The 23,479-nt window shown below is 40.5% G+C and overlaps 1 protein-coding gene across 1 annotated transcript; it reads left to right on the top strand.

The window, feature by feature from the left end:
• The first annotated feature begins 214 nt into the window (after positions 1–214).
• On the top strand, positions 215–23,103 carry si:ch211-284k5.2 (sperm axonemal maintenance protein CFAP97D1). The gene is made up of 5 exons (XM_060903019.1): positions 215–307; positions 1,096–1,176; positions 7,045–7,163; positions 17,107–17,290; positions 22,993–23,103. The coding sequence occupies exons 1-5, from the start codon at positions 215–217 to the stop codon at positions 23,101–23,103; spliced, it is 588 nt and encodes a 195-aa protein (XP_060759002.1).
• The last annotated feature ends 376 nt before the right edge of the window (positions 23,104–23,479 follow it).

The following is a 23,479-nucleotide window of genomic DNA, read 5'->3' as shown; positions in this document are numbered from 1 at the left end:
CCAAAGTCCACATCACATCTGAATACTTCGACTGAAGAGCATTCAAATTCTGAAATCTTTTTTAACCCAAAATTACACCAATATTTAGAATTATCAGAAAAGCACCCCCCCCCAAAAAAAAAACAAAAAAAAATAAAACCAAAGGAAAAGCATATAGGATTAAAACAACTGCTAAATTACAGGACTTTTTTTTTCCTTTACACCTGTAACAGGCATGCATAAAGCTTACCAGCCATTCAAACCTGCTGCTAATAAATACCTGCAGAAGAAATGGGACCAGGAGCACTATAACGAGCATCGAAAGAAGGTATGTAGCTGTGTTTATACAATCCAGAGAGCAAATATTCATGTTTGAGTTTAATAATTTTCAGTGCGGACCTGAAGAGCAGTGATTGTTAAGTGCATTCAACAAACAAAATCACATTTCTGCCATCCTTGACTTTCAAACAAAATGCAGTGGGACATCCTACCTACAGTATTTAAATAGGATTCGTAATTGTGGTGTGAATAAGGTGTGAGTATGTATTATCATGTATAATGGGAATATGTACAGTATTATCTGATTGGCTGAAACTCCTAGTGTTTATTAAATGATGACAGTACTTTCAATTTCACACTAGCTCATCAACATTTCATTTTTGCTGGCTACACAATGTCACAACAGTTAAGACACTGACTACTATTCTATAATTTCTTTGAAGCTAACTACTGCTATGATTAATAAAACTAAACCAACAACATTATTATCATGGTCTGAAATTGCATTGCCTCCAAATGACTTATTAATGAGTTGAATTCATTATTAATTGATTATCCTAACAACAAATGACCGAAGCAATCCACTAAGTCGAAATGTGCTTAGGTATTTTTAAAGTTGTGTCACAGTTTGCGTTTTTGTTTTCCTGTCAGTTGTGAATGATTGTTAAATTCCAAATTTAAGAGGATTTTGATGTTCATTCAAAACTAATAAAAACTGTTCACTAAAATGCAACGAGGATTGAAGTGGAAGAAGCAAATTGCAATATGTAATCTGTAAAAAAAGTCTTTAACATTGGTTGTTTTGCTCTAAATAAAATAGTTTTGTTTGCCCATGAGGTGAGGGAAGCCAAGCCTACAGTTGACACCAAAGGCATCCGAACACCAACTCACATTCAAGCAAAGCTGAAGGCGGCACAGGTACAGTATCTACACATTATGAGAAAAATTACTTCTTTTTTAGCTTATCTACTATTCGTACTAAAAACTGCAAAAAAAGAGAGAAATCTTACCAAGTGAAAATATTGATAAAAATAAATACATCTTGAATATTGTCATATTTAGCTAGTATTATATGATTACAACAAACAGAACATTATTATGATTATTAAACCTATTTTGAGGCATGTTCTACAAATTACAAGCTTGAAATAGTCTTCTATTGGCAGATAGCATAAGATTTTTCCAATTGTAAGATAGTTAAGAAATTTAGAAGCAGAATTATCTGCCAATTGGATAAGATGCTATTTCAGGCTTGTAATTAGATGAAAGTGAATGAATGAATGAACTGAATTGAATTGAGTAAACATATCGAAAAACATGGTGGCACGGTGGTGTAGTGGTTAGCACTGTTGCCTCACAGCAAGAAGGTTCTTTCTGTGTGGAGTTTGCATGTTCTCCCCGTGTCCGCGTGGGTTTCCTCCGGGTGCTCTGGTTTCCCCCACAGTCCAAAGACATGCAGGTTAGGTTAACTGGTGACTCTAAATTGACCGTAGGTGTGAAAGTGTGTGTGAGGGCACAGAAAGGAACTGGCCACCCTACTGCTGCAATTCTGGCCAAGTCAACCAAACGTGGTTCACCTCAAGCCCAGATTGGGTTCAGCAGTTACTATCTAAAAACAGGCTGAATAATCATAAATTTAATTTATAATAATCTTGTGATAAAAATTAGATAGATTTGCCCATATTCAAGAGATTTTTTATTGCTAAGATATCCTTTTCTTTCAGGGTGTAGTTTGATAACAGTAGCATTTTAGAAGTCTGAATATCGCTCCACTGTGGTTTGATGAACAAAATCTCCAGTCAGGTACTCCTTGGGTATACGACAAAAAAGTGAAAATATATTGAATATAGTCAGATTTCTCTTGTATTTCCTACTGTAACATTACAATACACCAAATATAAGATTACTAAACCAATTGCTAGGCATTCTCATCTCATTATCTGTAGCCGCTTTATCCTGTTCTACAGGGTCGCAGGCAAGCTGGAGCCTATCCCAGCTGACTACGGGCGAAAGGCGGGCTACACCCTGGACAAGTCGCCAGGTCATCACAGGGCTGACACATAGACACAGACAACCATTCACACTCACATTCACACCTACGCTCAATTTAGAGTCACCAGTTAACCTAACCTGCATGTCTTTGGACTGTGGGGGAAACCGGAGCACCTGGAGGAAACCCACGCGGACACGGGGAGAACATGCAAACTCCGCACAGAAAGGCCCTCGCCGGCCACGGGGCTCGAACCCGGACCTTCTTGCTGTGAGGTGACAGCACTAACCACTACACCACCATGCCGCCCTTGTTGACAGATAATTTTGCTAATTTTAAGCATGTATGTTTAGAAATAAGCAAAATTATCTGCTAATAGAATAACATTCTAGGTTTGAACCTTGTGGCTGACTGGGGCCTTTCTGTGTGGAGTTTGCATATTCTCCCCGTACCTGTGTGGGTCTCCTCTGGGTGCTCTGGTTTCCTTCCAGAGTCCATGTGAATTTGGTCAACTGGCTACTGTAAATTGCCCGTAGACATGAATGTGAGTGTGAATATGTTGTTCGTCTCTGTGTTGGTCCTGTGATAGATGGGTGACCTGCCCAGGGTGTACCCGGCCTCTCACCTGAATAAGCTGGGATTGGCTCCAGCTTTCCCTGTGATCCTGATGGATAAGCAACATAGATAATGGATGGATCATTTCTGGCAATTTTATAATAGTCAAGTCAAGTTTATTTGTATAGTGCTTTTAACAATAAACATTGTCGTAAAGCAGCTTTACAGAATTTGAACGACTTAAAACATGAGCTAATTTTATCCCTAATCTATCCCCAATGAGCAAGCCTGTGGCGACGATGGCAAGGAAAAACTCCCTCAGACGACATGAGGAAGAAACCTCGAGAGGAACCAGACTCAAAAGGGAACCTGTCCTCATTTGGGCAACAACAGACAGCCTGACTATAATATTAACAGTTTTAACATGAAGCCAGTTTCGTTGATTTTATAAACTCTTCAATGATGGAAACTTGAGTGCAAAACTGTTCATGACAACTGCAGTCCTAAAGTTAGCAAGTCAACTGTAGTCCTCAGCCATAAAAGCATTACTGTAAGAGTCCAGAGCATCCTCCAAGTGTGACTTTCAACTGTCCACATGGGGCCGTCCTCCACAGGAGCGATGCGATGAGACTCCAACCAGACACAGGGCACCAGGATGGATTAGGCAGGTCTGAGGAGCAGAAGAGGTCAGCATCTCGATCCCAGGACCAACATGTAACTCAGAGGGACAGATTTGGGGGGGGGAGGGAGAGAGAGAGAGAGAGAGAGAGAGAGAGAGAGAGAGAGAGAGAGAGAGAAAACACAAGTTGTTAGGTATGCCCTATGTCACCTGAATAAGTAGGAACAGTATACATATTGCACAGAGTACAAGCAGGGACTCCGGCAACTAACTATGACAGCATAACTAAAAGGAGAGAGCCAGAAGGTAACACAGGCATGAGGGAGCCCCGGGACATAAAGCAGCAGCCACTACACCGTCAACAAACTCGAGTGAGCAAGCAAGTGGGGGACTGACAGCATCCATACAGCCCAGTTTACCAAAACACTATGTCTGAGGACCCTCCAGATCTACACCTTTACCTCATAAACACCATTAACAAAAGGCTTGACTAAACAGATATGTTTTCAGCCGAGACTTAACCACTGAGACTGTGTCTGATTCCCGAACGTTACTTGGAAGGCTGTTCCATAACTGTGGGGCTTTGTAAGAAAAGGCTCTGCCCCCTGATGTAGCCTTCGCTATACGAGGTACCAGCAGATAGCCTGCACCTTTTGATCTAAGTAGGCGTGGCAGGTCATAGAGGAGCAGAAGTTCACTCAGGTACTGTGGTGTGAGACCATTCAGTGCTTTAAAAGGTCTAGAGTAGAACTTTATAATCAATACAAAATTTGACTGGGAGCTAATGCAGTGTGGATAAGACAGGGGTGATGTGGTCATATTTTCTAGTTCTAAGGACCCTTGTTGCTGCATTTTGAACTAAGTGGAGCTTGTTTATGCACTTATTGGAACATCCAGACAGTAAGGCATTACAATAATCCAACCTGGAGGTAACAAAAGCATGAACTAGTTTTTCCGCGTCACATAGTGACATTAAATTTCTTATCTTAGCAATATTTCTGAGATGAAAGAAAGCTATCTGGGTGATGTTATCAATGTGAGTTTTGAATGAAAGACTGGGGTCAATAATCACTCCGAAGTCTTTTACTGCTGCATGTGAAGAAACAGAAAGGCCATCCAGAGTTACTGTGTAATCAGAAAACTTCCTTCTAGTTGCATGTGGTCCTAGTACAAGTACTTCAGTTTTGTCAGAGTTAAGCAGAAGGAAATTAATAAGCATTCAGTGTCTAATGTCAGGCGGCACAGTGGTGTAGTGGTTAGCGCTGTCGCCTCACAGCAAGAAGGTCCAGGTTCGAGCCCCGTGGCCGGCGAGGGCCTTTCTGTGTGGAGTTTGCATGGTGTCCGCGTGGGTTTCCTCTGGGTGCTCCAGTTTCCCCCACAGTCCAAAGACATGCAGGTTAGGTTAACTGGTGACTCTAAATTGACTGTAGGTGTGAATGTGAGTGTGAATGGTTGTTTGTGTCTATGTGTCAGCCCTGTGATGACCTGGCGACTTGTCCAGGGTGTGCCCCGCCTCTCACCCGTAGTCAGCTGGGATAGGCTCCAGCTTGCCTGCGACCCTGTAGAACAGGATAAAGCGGCTACAGATAATGAGATGAGTGTCTAATGTCCTTTACACATTCCTCAATTCTATTAAGCTGGTGTCTCTCATCAGGTTTTGCAGAAACATACAACTGTGTGTCATCAGCATAACAGTGGAAACTAATACAATGTTTACAAATAATATCACCCAGAGGTAACATATATAAAGAAAAAAAGCAGTGGACCCAAGACAGAACCTTGTGGAACACCAAACTTTACCTCAGTACGTCTAGAAATATCACCATTTATATCAACATACTGATAGCGATCAGTTAAATAAGAGCTGAGCCAGGAGAGGGCTGTTCCCTTAACTCCCACAACATTTTCTAGTCTATCCAGAAGAATGGAATGATCAATGGTATCAAATGCTGCACTAAGGTCAAGCAATGAGACACAGCCCTGATCAGACGCCAACAGTAGGTTGTTTACTACTTTAACCAAAGCTGTCTCTGTGCTATGATGAGGTCTGAATCCTGACTGATACATTTCATGGATGTTATTCCTATGTAAATATGAGCATAACTGCTGTGCCACAGCTTTTTCAAGGATCTTGGAGATAAAGGGGAGGTTTGATATTGGCCGATAATTGGACAGCTGACAGGGATCAAGATCAGGTTTTTTAATCAGGGATTTGATAACTGCTAGTTTAAAGGATTTGGGTACATAGCCAATCGTAAGAGAAGAATTTATTATTTTTAGAAGCGGTTCAATTACTCCAGGCATTATCTGTTTGAATAGATGTGTCGGTAAGGGATCTAGTACGCAAGCTGAGGCTTTTGATGCCGAGATTAATGAAAGTAATTCAGTTTCTTTTAGGGGAGTAAAACATTCTAATTGCTGATCTGATAGTTATATTGTTAACTACAGGGTCACTTACATTGTCTGACCTTAAATTAGTAGTTTGAATTTTTTGTCGGATATTCTCAATTTTATCATTAAAAAAATTCATGAAATCGTTGCTACTACATACTGCAGGTGTGCATGTGTTATTACTCAGTGGACTTATTCCTGGTTAATTTTGCTACAGTATTAAATAGGAATCTAGGATTATTTTGTTATCTTCTATTAGGGAGGAGAAATATGTTGATCTCGCAGCACTAAGAGCTTTTCTATACTTCAGGAAGCTCTCCTTCCACGCTAATTTGAACACTACCAATTTTGTTTGACGCCATTTACGTTCCAATTTTCGAGTGGTCTGTTTTAATGTGCGAATGTCATCATTATACCAGGGTGCTAATTTTTTTTGTCTCTGACCATTTTCCTTTTTAGAGGAGCTACATTATCTAAAGTATGGCAGAACGTTGACTCTAAGCATTCAGTTGCCTGATCAAGTTCTGCAGGGGCTGACAGTGACCCAATCAAAGTTGATAACTCCGGGAGATCATTTATAAAGCTCTGTGCAGTAGTTGACGTGAATGTACGTTTAATACAGTAGCGTGGTGAGGTGCATATATTATTACTCAGACATAGTTTGAATGAGATGAGATAATGATCTGAGATAACTTCAGACTGTGGAAGTATGATTATATTTTCTACGTTTAACCTGAATGTTAGTATTAGATCGAGGATGTGACCACCACTATGGGTCGGTCCTATGACATTCTGATTAATCCCTACTGAATCTAAAATGGACATAAACGCTGTTTTTAAAGGGTCTTCTGGGTTATCGAAGTGAATATTAAAATCTCAGACAACTAAAGCTTTGTCTAAGGAAATAACCAGATCTGAGATAAAATCTGAAAATTCATAATAATAATAATAGGAAATACTAGATAAATGTAACTATATTCAAGATATTTTCACTTGAGATTATGTCATTTTATGCAGTGTACATTTAAACCTAGCATAAGATGATTCAGACTTGGACATTTTACTTTAAAAAAGCAATCAGGGTGTGGTCGGTAATGATGAGTTAAGTATAACATGAACAAACACCATTTACAAAAATAGCCCTAAAATTTAACATGTTTTTATCATCCACACAAAATCATGCCCTAATGTTGTTACTCATTATTCCAATATAACATCACATTTGTATAAGGTTCAAGAAGAGAGGCAAGCCATTATTGACAGAGATAACCAACTGCTAGCATCCAAACTAGCTGATATTCAGCATTCTAAAGGGTGCATAGACCACAGGAACTTCTATCCAGAATGTAGGTAAGTAGCATTTTTGTTTATGCAATGAACGTTCTTGCCATTTTGTAAAGATTAATATTAGCCATGGTAATCCGTAGGTGCTAAAGAAGGCAGCTGGACTTGCTTGAAATCCTTGAAGACGTTTCATCTCTCATCTGAAAGGCTTCTTCAATTCTGTCTGACTCGTGGGGAGTTTCAGGTTTTTATCCTCTAGTGGACTAAGGCCCTGTCCACACAGCAACGGATTCAGGTGAATCCGATAAAATTGTTTATCGTTTCGGCCTGGCGTCCACACAGCACCGGCGTTTTGGGTGCCCCAAAACGCAATCTTTTGAGAACGGGTTCCAGAGTGGAAAGATCTGGCAACGGCGCCGTTGCGAAGTCGTCTGGATGAGTAGAACGGATTTGTTTACGATGACGTCACAACCACATGTGCTTCACGCCGGGTAGAAGTGTAACGAACTCGATGCGAGTTGTCAACAAATCCTATAACTTGGTTCATGAAACGCGCTTACAAAATATTTTCACTGTGAATATTTATTGTGTAATGGTGCAAAGTGAGAGAGAGAGAGAGAGAGAGAGAGAGAGAGAGAGAGAGAGAGAGAGAGAGAGAATAGCCCTTAGGGCAGAGTCAATCCCGCCAACAAAAATAGGGAAAAAAAGGAGCGATCTCACCTCTTCAGATGTTGGTTTAAGTCCTACAATACATTCCTCAAAAAGGGCGTAGAAGAACAAATTAATCCATCAACGTGTAGCATTCAATTTATTCCGGACCATTAAAGACGCCGCCTTCCGCGTAGAATCATACGTCATCCTCACCGCCATATTGGATGGGTCAAAGTGGAGAATAAAGATGCCTCATTCATGTGCTGCATTTAACTGTACCAACAGGTTTGCCGTCCAAACGAGATCACATGGGATTACCTTTCACAGGTGAGACTGGAAAAATACTTTTCATTGTATTTGGTCATTATAATGTAATTTTACGAACAGATTTTCCTGACTTTGTGGCTAATATGAAGTCTCGCGCATAATAGTTTATGCGCATGTGTCCTTACTTCTTCTATTGTTCTGGTGTCTCCGAAGGGACCGTCTTACAGCGCCCCTAGAGGTGTGGCATGTGTATTGCATCGTTTTCAGCAAGCGTTGCGTTGCCATATGTACCTGATATTTTACTGATCCGTTGCCCATGTGGACGCGATATTTTTTTTAATAACATCTCGTTGCCATTGTAGTGTGGATGTAGCCTAAAAGCAACCCTAAGGGCAGTTGTTTAGGTCACATGGGTCAACAGGACAATGTAGTGTCCGCAATTCAATGCAGTGAGGAATGCACAGACCTGTAAATTGGGGAAATGAAACAACCGCTTCACAAGTGCATGGCTCAATGCAGGAGAGCCAGTTCCTCAGGCCAGGCCTCTGCAGTCTATCTTCATCTTAATAACAAAGGACAATCATTTCAGGACTGCAATGTACACATTCTAGCCAGAGAAGACTGGTAGTTTGAAAGAGGAGTAAAAGAAGCCATCTTCGTCAACCTGGAACAACAATCACTGAACAGAGGAGGTGGTCTGAGACACCACTTATCAGCCACCTACAATGCAGTCCTTGGCACACTTCCCAGAAAACTGAATACACATCCACACCCAAACTCAACTGACTTCAACGACTCACATGATGGCAGAGAGAGGCAACGACCCACAGATCACCCTAATGACTCTCTAGGCTGCTAACAATGTTCACACCCAGGCTACATCCACACGATAATGGCAACGAGATGTTATTTAAAAAAATATCGCGTCCAAATGGGCAACGATCAGTAAAATATCAGGTCCATATGACAACGCAACGCTTGCTGAAAACGATGCAATACACATGCCACACCTCTAGGGGCGCTGTAAGACGGTCCCTTCGGAGACACCAGAACAATAGAAGAAGTAAGGACGCATGCGCATAAACTATTATGCGCGAGACTTCATATTAGCCGTTTAAAAGGCGGCGTCTTTAATGGTCCGGAATAAATTGAATGCTACATGTTGATGGATTAATTTGTTCTTCTACGCCCTTTTTGAGGAATGTATTGTAGGACTTAAACCAACATCTGAAGAGGTGAGATCACTCCTTTTTTTCCCTATTTTTGCTGGCGGGATTGACTCTGCCCTAAGGGCTATTCTCTCTCTCTCTCACTTTGCACCATTACACAATAAATATTCACAGTGAAAATATTTTGTAAGCGCGTTTCATGAACCAAGTTATAGGATTTGTTGACAACTCGCATCAAGTTCGTTACACTTCTACCCAGCGTGAAGCACTCACAGTCATGTGGTTGTGACATCATCATAAACAAATCCATTCTACTCATCCAGACGACTTCGCAACGGCAACGTTGCCAGATCTTTCCACTCTGGAACCCGTTCTCAAAAGATTGCGTTTTGGGGCACCCAAAACGCCGGTGCCGTGTGGACGCCAGGCCGAAATGATAAACAATTTTATCGGATTCACCTGAATCCGTTGCCGTGTGGACAGGGCCCCAGTCTCCAGTGACCCTAACAACCTACAGGATGGCTGACGACCCATGTGACCTCAATGACTCTCCTTAAAGTTGCTTTTGGTCTATGAGAGAATAAATTGAGGTATTTCACCCACGTGACCAAGTCACGTGACGCAGCCATTTTGGACGGCACGCTCAAGTCCTTCAGTGCAAGGCGGTATGAGATGGTGGAGACCTTTGCACATTTTAACAAGAAAGTAAGCTGTGATTCGTGTTAAATTGGATCTGTCTTTTATCACAAACACTGTACCCAGCCTTGGTATGGAGCCCTGTTTATTTATTTCTGTGTCCCGTTTCTTTCTAGCCTCTGTTATTGCGTTTTATGTCTGATGTCTGCTACATGCAACCCTAGACAAATTAACACTGCCTTGTTTCACTGCTCAGATGGGTTAACAAACACTGACCCATTTACTTTTTGCTATATATTTTATCAAAATTGCGTTAACTAATAAACTAACCTGAAATGAAACGATCACTGCAAAGTCTGGAGTACTCTGTTGGCTCCCAATCCTGTCTCTTCACAGCTGTAATCCCTCTTGTCTGGGTCAGTAGGAAACCGGTAGTGATGTGTCGGTCGCGAACGATCCGGTTCAAAGAGCCGGCTCTTTGAAGTGAACGACGGGAGCCGGCTCTTCGGTGGGAGCCGAGTTGGGGAGCCGAATTAGTTTTTTGTCCTTAGGTGCCTCAGAGAGAGAGAGACTTTCACAAAAAAAGTTGCTGTCCGATTGCGTCTTTGTGTTGTCTATTACCATTCAAAGGAAAAAAAGTAGCATGGTGTACACCTACTTTTTTTGGTTGGGGGGGTTGATGTCATTCACAGCTGCGAAAATACGAAAATTGGTGTAATGCTTAAAGCTGTGGAGCGCAGGGGAGAGGAGTCTGTGAGGCACCTGAGGAGGGGAAAACATTGCTAGAACATTGTTACACTGCTATACTTTACAAAGCTTTACAATGGCTACAAAAACTAAAAAATAAAATGGAAAACATCCTGTTGATAAAATATAAATAATAATGTAATTAATTAACTAGTTAATTGCAGCAATTAAATCAAAAATAAAATCTCAGGAGCCGTTTGGGAGCTGAAAGAGCCGGCTCCTTATAGTAAGAAGAGCCAAAAGAGCCGGCTCCTGAAAAAGAGCCGAAATTCCCATCACTAGAAACCGGTAAAAGGAGCGTCCTGCACGCTGTCCCTGTCTGTTGTGGCAGCCCACAGCACAACAAGCAAACACCATGGTTATTTATAGAGTGCTTACTGACAAATTAATCTATTCTAGGTGTCTGTAACACGTTTTTTTTCAAGCCGGTTCTCCCTCTCTGTCTGCAGCGTTAGTATGTAGCTTGACGTTCAAAATGGCGGACACCGGGGCGTCACGTGACCCTGTGACGTCAGGTGAAATACCTCAATACCTGAAACTCCCCACTAGTCAGACAGAACTGAAGAAGCCTTTTGGATGAGAGGTAAAATGTCTGCAAGGATTTCAAGCAAGCCCAGTTGCCTTCTTTAGCACCTACAGACTAACACTAGCTGTTTTTTCTCTCTCTGATGATGACCCTGACAATCATGAACTAAAATGTATTTGAATTCCCCAGATCATGAGTAAAACCTAGCTAGCTTAGCTACATTGCTTGCTATATACATTGATTTATGATACTAATTAGTTGTTTGAAGAATTGCTTTCGTATGTGACACTAGCTAAACTATAACATTAACTGGTTTATTTTTGTTGCTGTGAACTACCCATTAGGTTGCTAGCCAGCTATCTCTATCATGGTAAAACGCCCTGCTAGCAAATATTACAGAAATTTATATTATTCATATTACTAAGAGCTATTATGAATTTTCTTCCTAATATCATTGTATAATTAATACATTATTTACATTTCTTTGGTTGGTTCAGCGAGACTTGTCCACATTCTTCCCTAACATCATCTCATTATCTGTAGCCACTTTATCCTTCTACAGGGTCGCAGGCAAGCTGGAGCCTATCCCAGCTGACTACGGGCGAAAGGCGGGGTACACCCTGGACAAGTCGCCAGGTCATCACAGGGCTGACACATAGACACAGACAACCATTCACACTCACATTCACACCTACGCTCAATTTAGAGTCACCAGTTAACCTAACCTGCATGTCTTTGGACTGTGGGGGAAACCGGAGCACCCGGAGGAAACCCACACAGACACGGGGAGAACATGCAAACTTCACACAGAAAGGCCCTCGCCGGCCCCAGGGCTCGAACCCAGGACCTTCTTGCTGTGAGGCGACAGCGCTAACCACTACACCACTGTGCCGCCCCCCTAACATCATCATTTAAGCCAATGACTCCTGACTGCATCATTTGAAAGTCTTTGCTGAACAACTATAGTATTATCATTTCATTTTTGTGCATATGAAAGGATTTTTTAAACAACTGTTTGGCTGCTTGGTCATTATGAGCTTAAACAATCTAATATTTAACGTGTAGGTGTAGATCTTTGGCCTACAACTTTGGAGCGAAAGGGTGCCTTGGTTAAAGCTTTGTTTACATCATGTTTGATGTGGGTTCATTTCACCCCTGAGCTGTAGGTGTAAATTGTTAATGTTTCTTTGGCAGTGTGCTCAGGAATTACTGAAAAGCACATTACTCAGTGTCTAGTTAAACCTGTAGAATTATAACCTTCGAAACTTTGGAGACAACAAAGGTGTTACTGCAGTATCACACAAGGTGTTAATATGTAAGTTGGTTTAATAAAATTCATTCACACAGCTATCTGAGCTGGGAGAATTTTTTAAAAATCCATTTAGAGGTATTTACAATTGCTACACCTCATTCTATCAAAACTTCAACATTAGTGTTTCTGTAACAAAAATGCTTTGTCACAATTAACTCAGAAGCACTAACAACTGTTGGCATTAATGCAGATCCACCATTTTATCCGCAACCCCAAATCAGAAAAAAAAAGTTAGGGCAGTATGGAAAATGTAATTAAAAAAAGAAAGCAGTGATTTCTAAATTTATTTCGACTTGTATTTCATTGCAGACGGTATGAACCCAAGATATTTCATATTCTGTCTGGTCAACTTCATTCCATTTTATTAATATACTGTACCTCCATTCCTGCATTTCATGCCTGCAACACATTCCAAAAACAGTTAGAATGGGGCCAATTTAGGGCTATTAATGAGGTAAAACTATTAAATAATGATGTGATTTGAAACAGGTGATGTCAACAGGTGACTGTAATCATGATTTGGTACAAAATCAGTATCCAGGAAAGGCCTGGTCTTTGAGGAGCAAAGATGGGCCAAGGATCTCCAGTTAGTCAACAAATATGTGAGGAAATTATTGAAATGTTTAAAAACAGTGTTCATTAAAGAAAGTTAGGAAGGGATTTGGATATTTCACCCTCTACGGTGCATAATATCAATAAATGATTCAAGGAATCTGGAGGAATTTTAGTGCATAAAGGGCAAGGGCACAAGCCTAAGGCTACATCCACACGACAACGGCAACGAGATGTTATTAAAAAAAAATATCGCGTCCACATGGGCAACGGATCAGTAAAATATCAGGTACATATGGCAACGCAACGCTTGCTGAAAACGATGCAATACACATGCCACACCTCTAGGTGCGCTGTAAGACGGTCCCATCGGAGACACCAGAACAACAGAAGAAGTAAGGACGCATGCACATAAACTATTATGCGCGAGACTTCATATTAGCCACAAAGTCAGAAAAATCTGTTCGTAAAATTACATTATAATGACCAAATACAATGAAAAGTATTTTTCCAGTCTCACCTGTGAAAGGTAATCCCATGTGATCTCGTTTGGACGGCAAACCTGTTGGTACAGTTAAACGCAGCACATGAATGAGGCATCTTTATTCTCCGCTTTGACCCATCCAATATGGCGGCGAGGATGACGTATGATTCTACGCGGAAGGCGGCGTCTTTAATGGTCCGGAATAAATTGAATGCTACACGTTGATGGATTATAATTTGTTCTTCTACGCCCTTTTTGAGGAATGTATTGTAGGACTTAAACCAACATCTGAAGAGGTGAGATTGCTCCTTTTTTTTCCCCCTATTTTTGCTGGCAGGATTGACTCTCTCTCTCTCTCTCTCTCTCTCTCTCACTTTGCACCATTACACAATAAATATTCACAGTGAAAATATTTTGTAAGCGCGTTTCATGAACCAAGTTATAGGATTTGTTGACAACTCGCATCAAGTTTGTTACACTTCTACCCGGCGTGAAGCACATGTGGTTGTGACGTCATCGTAAACAAATCCGTTCTACTCATCCAGACAACTTCGCAACGGCGCCGTTGCCAGACCTTTCCACTCTGGAACCCGTTCTCAAAAGATTTCGTTTTGGGGCACCCAAAACGCCGGTGCCGTGTGGACGCCAGGCCGAAACGATAAACAATTTTATCGGATTCACCTGAATCCGTTGCCGTGTGGACAGGGCCTAAGCTGAACACCTGTGATCTCTGATCCTTCAGCCAGCACTGCAATCATTCATCTATAGCTGATAACCACATGGGCTCAAGCTTACTTTGGCAAACCTTTGTCAAGCACTACAATACAGAGTGACATCCACAAATGACAGTTAAAACTTTACTGTGCACAAAAGAAATGTTTTGTTAACGGTGTCCAGAAGCACCGTTGACTTCTCTGGGCTCGGAGGCATCTGGAATGGACCATCACACAGTGGAAACGTGTATTGTGGTCCAATGAATCACTCCTCCAAGCCTTTTTTTTTGTAAGAAATGGATGCTGTGTTCTCCAGACCAAAGACAAAAAGGACCATCCAGACTGTTACCAGTAACAAGTCCAAAAGTCAGGGTCTGTGATGGTATGGGGTTGTGTCAGTGCCCTTGGCAAAGGTAACTTACACTTCTGTGATGGCAGCATTAATGCAGAAAAGTACACAGAGATGTTGGAAAAACATATGCTGCCTTCAAAATGACATCTTTTCCAGGGATATTTCAACAAGACAATGCAAAACCACATTCTTGCACACATTACAAAGGCATGGCTGTGGAAGGAGAGGGTGCCTGAAACAAAACATATGACATCAATGACCCTGTACTGTTGCACACTTCAAGACTTGTTTCCAGGAAGAATGGGACAAAATAACACCTGAAACATTTCATCACTTGGTGTCTTCAGTCCCTAAACATCGTTTAAGTGTTGTGAGAAAGAATGGCAAAAGTGGTAAATGTTTAACCATCTCAACTTTTTTTTGGAAATGTGTTTATTTTGAAAAAAACAAGAAAATTCATGAGGTAAAACATTAAATAATATGCTGTTATATTGTTTTCAGTACAATATATGTCAAAGATTTGTAAATAATCATTGTTTTCAGTTTTAATTTCAATTTCAACATACCATCCCAACACTTTCTGATTTGGAGTTGTCAATCTATGTAAAGCCAGGACTAAACAGTTGAAGGGCTTATTTCCAAAACCTGCTAAGTCTATTTTAGTACAATCAGATAAAAATATAAATTTAATCATTTACAGTTTCAGCATTGGCGGCACGGTGGTGTAGTGGTTAGCGCTGTCGCCTCACAGCAAGAAGGTCCGGGTTCGAGCCCCGTGGCCGGCGAGGGCCTTTCTGTGTGGAGTTTGCATGTTCTCCCTGTGTCCGCGTGGGTTTCCTCCGGGTGCTCCGGTTTCCCCCACAGTCCAAAGACATGCAGGTTAGGTTAACTGGTGACTCTAAATTGACCGTAGGTGTGAATGTGAGTGTGAATGGTTGTCTGTGTCTATGTGTCAGCCCTGTGATGACCTGGCGACTTGTCCAGGGTGTACCCCGCCTTTCGCCCGTAGTCAGCTGGGATAGGCTCCAGCTTGCCTGCGACCCTGTAGAACAGGATAAAGCGGCTAGAGATAATGAGATGAGATATTTCAGAGATATTTTCAAAATGGTGAGTGAGAAAATGCTATACAGTGCTAAAATATCTTGACTCAAAATAAAGCCCATGCATAATTTCTTTTAAAGTCACCCTAATAATGGGAATGTGTGCAACGACGGTCAATATCATTGAATCGGTCTATCTCAGTGTCACAGGTGCCAGATACAAGCAGTGTAAGATGACATGTGGTCTGTTAGTCAATGCTACTTTGACATTTATGATAAACTTGACTTATTTAAATGCTAAAAATAGTAAAGCTGCAAAAATGATGTGTTGTACTGTAAGACACATTAATGACACAATGAATAAATATTTTAATTGCTATACACAATATTACATAAAGAACTGCTGAAAAGGCATAGGACCCTATGAGAATTTATTGGCTGAAAGATTTAGCAAGTTTTGAACCTGACAGCTGCTGAGACTTAACAGATTTTAGAAACAAAATAAATTTTATATAGGCTTCTAATGTTGGACTTAAATGGTTTTGTCTTGTTTTGCTCAAACGGTTCATAAGCCTTATTTATTCAGATGGGCAAGAAGATTTTGGTTCATTTAATATTTTAGTGCATTTAAAATAAACAACAAAAAACTGGACTTCACAGGTTTTGGAAATAAGCCCTTCAGTTGTTTGCTCTGTATTCTGCTGGTATTGATTGTTGTCCAGTGTAGGATCTGTGACTTAGTAAACTGATTTCCAGTTTATTTTCATGTTAAGTTTTGGAAATAGGTGTAACCATTTTATAATAGTGTTTAGTATAAATACGCAGGTGTTTACAGAAAATCACGTGTGCTGACTGGTCAAGAAATTTGAACCATTTCTCGATAATCACCTCCAGTGACTCAGCAAAATGGTGACCATTCGCTTCATCACCGTAAGTGAGGAAGAATTACAAATGATGAAAGAAAGTGCTATTCCTAAAAGCACTAAAGATGCTACGAAGTTTGGTCTAAAACTATTCAAAGGTAAGGTGGGATTGTGATTTATTTTATCAATTTCAAAACAAAGTATTTTATGCGAGTCGGCATAGATAAGTGACAAGTCTGCACACGCTTTTATTACGTTTGCATGCTGCTTTTGAAGTTTGAAATACGTTTTTTAAAAACATTTTTTAAATGATCACCCGTGTATTTATACTAAAATCAACTATCCGCCTCAGACTCCGTGAATAATAACCTTGATGTCGTCTGAGTTATTATTCACCGATATTCACGTCACCTTCGGCAAATAACTGTTAAATATAAGCATTTACAATTTGAGCTGTAGAAATACACAATTTTGCTAAATCACTGACACTGAGTGAGAACTGAATGAACACATTTTGGATATAGTGTTCATTAAATGCTTATTGTTTTCAAACAAGGAAAAACTGCTTATTGTTTGTTTCAAATAGAGCCTTGTTGTACTATGTAAAGAATTTTGAGGAAGACTGTTGAGGAAGAGTACTGAAAGTACTTTTGAGCATTTGTAATAAAGTTTCCTCAGTTTGTTCGTGTTCCTTCAGTCTGAACTCTGAGAGGAGGAGGGCTGAGCTACTGCAGGTGACTCATGAGAATCAGATGATCTATAAACGGATCACCGCGCAGGAATCTAAATACAGACGGGAGCTGTGGGAGGAAGACTGGGCAAGGACCGAGCAAAGGCGAGACAGTATTACACGCTATCCACGGGGAGTGGTTGATAAGCAGGTAAACCAGGGGTTCTCAACCTTTTCTGCTTTAAGGCCCACCTATTCATACTTGTAACTAGTTGTGGCCCATTAAAAAGATCCCCAGTTATTTTGGCTCATCTATTCTATTAGAATCTACAACCCCGATTCCAAAAAAGTTGGGACAAAGTACAAATTGTAAATAAAAATGGAATGCAATAATTTACAAATCTCAAAAACTGATATTGTATTCACAATAGAACATAGACAACATATCAAATGTCGAAAGTGAGACATTTTGAAATTTCATGCCAAATATTGGCTCATTTGAAATTTCATGACAGCAACACATCTCAAAAAAGTTGGGACAGGGGCAATAAGAGGCTGGAAAAGTTAAAGGTACAAAAAAGGAACAGCTGGAGGACCAAATTGCAACTCATTAGGTCAACTGGCAATAGGTCATTAACATGACTGGGTATAAAAAGCAGCGGCTCTCAGAAGTAAAGATGGGAAGAGGATCACCAATCCCCCTAATTCTGCGCCGACAAATAGTGGAGCAATATCAGAAAGGAGTTCGACAGTGTAAAATTGCAAAGAGTTTGAACATATCATCTGCAGTGCATAATATCATCAAAAGATTCAGAGAATCTGGAAGAATCTCTGTGCGTAAGGGTCAAGGCCGGAAAACCATACTGGGTGCCCATGGTCTTCGGGCCCTTAGGCGGCACTGCATCACATACAGGCATGCTTCTGTATTGGAAATCACAAAATGGGCTCAGGAATATTTCCAGAGAACATTATCTGTGAATACAATTCACCGTGCCATCCGCCGTTGCCAGCTAAAACTCTATAGTTCAAAGAAGAAGCCGTATCTAAACATGATCCAGAAGCGCAGACGTCTTCTCTGGGCCAAGGCTCATTTAAAATGGACTGTGGCAAAGTGGAAAACTGTTCTGTGGTCAGCCAAATCAAAATTTGAAGTTCTTTATGGAAATCAGGGACGCCATGTCATTCGGACTAAAGAGGAGAAGGACGACCCAAGTTGTTATCAGCGCTCAGTTCAGAAGCCTGCATCTCTGATGATATGGGGTTGCATTAGTGCATGTGGCATGGGTAGCTTACACATCTGGAAAGACACCATCAATGCTGAAAGGTATATCCAGGTTCTAGAGCAACATATGCTCCCATCCAGACGACATCTCTTTCAGGGAAGACCTTGCATTTTCCAACATGACAATGCCAAACCACATACTGCATCAATTACAGCATCATGGCTGCGTAGAAGAAGGGTCCGGGTACTGAACTGGCCAGCCTGCAGTCCAGATCTTTCACCCATAGAAAACATTTGGCGCATCATAAAACGGAAGGTACGACAAAAAAGGCCTAAGACAGTTGAGCAACTAGAATCCTACATTAGACAAGAATGGGTTAACATTCCTATCCCTAAACTTGAGCAACTTGTCTCCTCAGTCCCCAGACGTTTACAGACTGCTGTAAAGAGAAAAGGGGATGTCTCACAGTGGTAAACATGGCCTTGTCCCAACTTTTTTGAGATGTGTTGTTGTCATGAAATTTAAAATCACCTAATTTTTCTCTTTAAATGATACATTTTCTCAGTTTAAACATTTGATATGTCATCTATGTTCTATTCTGAATAAAATATGGGATTTTGAAACTTCCACATCATTGCATTCCATTTTTATTTACAATTTGTACTTTGTCCCAACTTTTTTGGAATCGGGGTTGTAATAATCTATTGTAACGTGTATTAATGGGATACAACATCACTCCCTGTTACAGATGGGAGCCCAGGAATTAAATAAATACAATAAAAACCAACTGTTTTTAATTGTAGGTATTGCATTTAAAACTGTATGAATGTGCCAGAAGCAAAACCATGCATGCAGGACATTCCCAGTCAAAAGGGATTAATGATCCAAAAGTGGAGTCTGGTCCATTAACAAAAGAATTTATTGCCATGTTTGTGTTCAGCAAACAAGTAAATTATTAAAACCAAGAAGTACACTCAAAAGAAGTGGATATAGAAACCACTCAATAGGATTAGATCCTTACATGCTAACAGAGGAAGATTTTTCCTATGAGTTGGAAAATGACCCATCCGTTGAGTTCCCCTACATGTCAGACTACCTGGTGCTGCAGACATCGTTCTACACGGACAAACAGATGAAAACCTTGAAGAGCATGGGTGTGCGCAACTTTTTATATGTGGCTGGGTTAAAGATCTGGGGATCAGGACACTACAAGATAGACGGCGGTAGACGGATCTAAGTGCAGGCATAATAGCAGGCGTAATATTTACAAAAGCAAAACAGAATCATAAAACAGAGTCTTTAAAGAGCATTATAAACATGACTAGAAACAAACGTTGACCGTGATAATGATGACACTTCGCAAAGCCTCCGTGAAAAGTGTCCATATCTGTGTGTACTGATTGCGCTCAAATCAGTATTAGGCATTTCCCATAACGATTAGGTCCCAAGAATGCGCAAAACGATCTCCGTGAAAGCACGTAGGTGATCGAGCTGCGCCATACTCAAGTGCGCAAAGGCACGACAGTCAAGTGTTCACCTGCTGTGTGACCACAACTTTTAGCTCGCATGTATATCTCCATGCATCACCACCAAAATGCTTCCATCGCAAAGCATCGTGAGCTGTAGTGTGACCGTAGCTTAGTGGGGTGGATGTGATGTCGGATGCAACCCAGCAATTGTATCCTACTAGGAGTAAAAATTAGCTTCAACTTGGAAAAAAAAAAATTGCGTCCCACTTCGCGTGGGCACGTCTGGCCACGGCCCAGTGGTTGAGAAACACCGAAGTAAACAACACAGAGTGAGAGGACCCTTTTTTGTCTCATCTTTAAAAATCAGTTTTACTTTGGTTCACAATATTTGTTTCAGTACAAGTTTGAAACATATTTAATATAGATACTAAAATGTTTCTCCATTTGAGTTGAAAGGAAGATGAAGTACAATTTCAAATAAGCTGGACCTCATTACATATTTATTCACTGTGAGGAGAAAGCCACATGTATTTAAATAAACCCTACATATGGGTGATAAAATTACAGGTAGTTCTAACTAGTAGTTCTCTTATGCTGTGGAAGCCACTTTTCCCCTTAGAGAGGAGGGTCACTGCAAATCAATATGAAAGTTACTTTGGCTGATGACCTTTAACCCAAAATGAAACATTTCTATCCTCATGGGAGAGGTCTCTTCCCAGACGACCACTCTATCCACATGGCACGAGGATTCACTGAATAGTTTGATGATGAAAATGTTTGCATTCACTAGATCTCAACTTACCTGAACACTGATGGGAGATTTTTAGAGCAACACCAACATCAAAACACCAATAAATGGAACATCTTTAAGAAGACTGGTGTTCCTCGGTCCTGTACAGTTCCATAGACGTAGAATCGACACCAAGGTGCATTAAAGCTGTTCTGGTGGCTAGTGGTAGCCTGGCATCTTACTAAAGACAATTTATCTTGACTTTTTCTTTAGTCACTTATCAGCAAGCTTTATTTTGTCATATACAGTTGTGGTCAGAAGTTTACATACAGTGACATGAATGTTATCTTGGATATGAATGTCATGACAATATTTGGGCTTTCAGTAATTTCTTTGAACTGTTCTTTTTCTGTGGCAGAATGATTGTACAGCATACATCTTTAATTAAAAAAAAGCATTAGAATTTGGTGCACAAGTTTTAACTTTCTTTGGGTTTTCTGAAAATCAACACAGGGTCAAAATTATACATACAGGGTCAAAAATATACATACAGCACACCTAATATTTGGGTAAAATGTCTCTTCGCAAGATTCACCTTGACCAAACATTTTTGTTTACCATGAACAAGCTTCTGGCAGAATTCTGGTTGGATATTTAATGACTCTTCATCGTAGAACTGGTAGAGTTCAATTAAATTATTATTATTTTTTTTCTTGGCATTGACTTGACATAAGTACGGTCCATATATTTTCAATAGGGTTGAAGTCAGGGCTTATTTTAAAGCTTAATATTAGCTTGCTTTATTCTCCACAACCAACTCTGATGTGTGTTTGGGTTCACTGTCCTGTTGTAACTCCCACGTCCCAAGTCATTTTCATGTTTCTGATGGTTTATGCTGAAGAATTCTGAGGTAGTCCTCCTTCTTCATTATTCCATCTACTTTGTGCAATGAACCAGTTCCACTGGCAGCAAAACAGCCCCAGAGCATGATGACCACCAGCTGGTACAGTGTCCCTCTGTACAGTATTACAGTGGTCATTGTGGCCAAACAACTCAATCTTTATCTCATTTGACCATACAGCTATCCTCCAGAAGGCTTTTTTTTTTGTCCTTGTGGTCAGCTTCAAACTTTAGTTAAGCTTGAAGGTGTCAATTTTGGAGCAGGGGGTTATTTCTTGGATAGCAGCCTCTTAGTCCATGGTGATCTGAACTGTAGGCCGTGATCCATCAGCTTCCAGTTCATGCCAGGGCTGTGCCATGGTGGTTCCCAGGTTGTTCCTGACCATCCAAACCAATTTCCTTTCAGCTGAGGGTGATGGTTTGGGTTTTCTTTAAGCAAAGTCGCTTGGCAAAGTGACTACACCTCACAATAACTTGGATACGATTGTCTGAACTGATCTTGGAATTTACAGTTGTTTAGAAATTGCTCCAAGAGACATTCCGGAGTTGTGTATATCTGCGATCCTCTTTCTCAGATCTGCACTGAGCTCCTTGGACTTTCCCATTTTACTGTGTGTTGGTCAATCCAATGAGTGCTGTAAACAAACCCTTTTTATGAAGGCACAGAGAAGCTACCAGCTGTAGACAATCATGATTACTAATAGGAAGTTAAGAGACCTCGGCAAAATAAGACATTTTGGAAGTTTCAGCACCTCTGAATTAATAATCTAAGTGAGCGTATGTAAATTTTTGACACTGTATGCATAATTATGACGCTGTGTTGATTTCAGAAAACCCAAAGAAAATTAAAACTTGTGCACCAAATTCTAGTGTTTTTTTTTAATTAAAGATGTATGCTGTACATTCTGCCACAGAAAAAGAACAGTTCAAAGAAATTACTGAAAGCCCAAAATATTGTCATGACATTCATATCCAAGATGACATTCATGTCATTGTATGTAAACTTCTGACCACAACTGTAAATACAGTGGTGTTTACCACATCAGGTCCCTTATGTAATTTAGATCAGTTGTTAAGATGAAGCACTCTGATTATATGTATTAAGTTGATCATCGAGACCGGTTCACGCCCCCACCAACAACAGCAATTAGGACCATGGCTGATGATTAGCTTCCTCTAGGGCTTTACAAAGTGACATTGTTGCTTTTTAAGTAACATGTTTAGGATAAAGTGGTTCTCCTGTTGACGTATTCTGTTCTGGTGCCTTATGGTGGCCTGGCACCTTACTAAAGATGATTTATTTTGACTTTAATTTGTCACCCGTCAGCTAGCGTTGGCTTGTAATTTAAATACAACTGTGTTAACAGTTATTTTCACACAAAATGGACCGACTGCAGAAGTCAAATTCTCTGAAATTATCTTTTTTCCAGCTGAGTTGGGAAAATCTCCAAATTTTTGACTTAAGTTTAGCAGGATATAGGATACTCCTGCAAAATGTATGTCTCAATGCAGAGAAATAGAAATTTGAAGGTGCTTTTGAAAATCTTCGATGCACAGTAAAACACAGGATCTTGTCTTCTACATTACACAGAAGGTGAAAAAAAGCGTCAGCTTTTTGAGAGGAGCACCGGAGTGGACGCTGAGCTCATCCAGCAGAACAGATGATGGCAAAACCACAGGTGAAGAGCTCCAACATCAATGATGACTCATTCTTCCAGTGTCCTACCACCACTAAATAGACAATAACAATACCCTTCAGTATAGTAAGACCGTATGTATCTGATTACATTACAGGCATTTAGCAGATGCTCTTATCCAGAGCGACGTAAAACATACCCAGAGCAGCCTGGGGGTTAGGTGCTTTGTTCAAGGGCACTTCAGCCATTCCTGCTGGTCCAGGGAACCAAACCAGCAACCTTTTGGTCTTAAAGCTGCTTCTCTAACCATTAGGCCATGGCTTCCCCCATGGGCCTATAATTAAATCAAACACCTAGATTCCTATCGGAAGATATTCTCACTATTCTACCATGTTCCTAAATCTTGAAGGCTTCCATATCCAGTGTTTGTTGACCACCAGG

This window comes from Neoarius graeffei, chromosome 2, assembly GCF_027579695.1.
Source record: "Neoarius graeffei isolate fNeoGra1 chromosome 2, fNeoGra1.pri, whole genome shotgun sequence".
Taxonomy (NCBI): Eukaryota; Metazoa; Chordata; class Actinopteri; order Siluriformes; family Ariidae; genus Neoarius; species Neoarius graeffei.
The sequence above is the reverse complement of the archived record's forward strand: the minus strand, read 5'-3'. Positions and strand labels throughout refer to the sequence as shown.

Coding starts and splice junctions, on each gene's coding strand:
- si:ch211-284k5.2 (XM_060903019.1), top strand. CDS start 215: ATGCATAAAGCTTACCAGCCATTCAAACCTGCTGCTAATAAATACCTG. Junction 7,164..17,106: donor AACTTCTATCCAGAATGTAG/GTAAGTAGCATT, acceptor GTGTTCCTTCAG/TCTGAACTCTGAGAGGAGGA. Junction 17,291..22,992: donor GGGGAGTGGTTGATAAGCAG/GTAAACCAGGGG, acceptor TACATTACACAG/AAGGTGAAAAAAAGCGTCAG.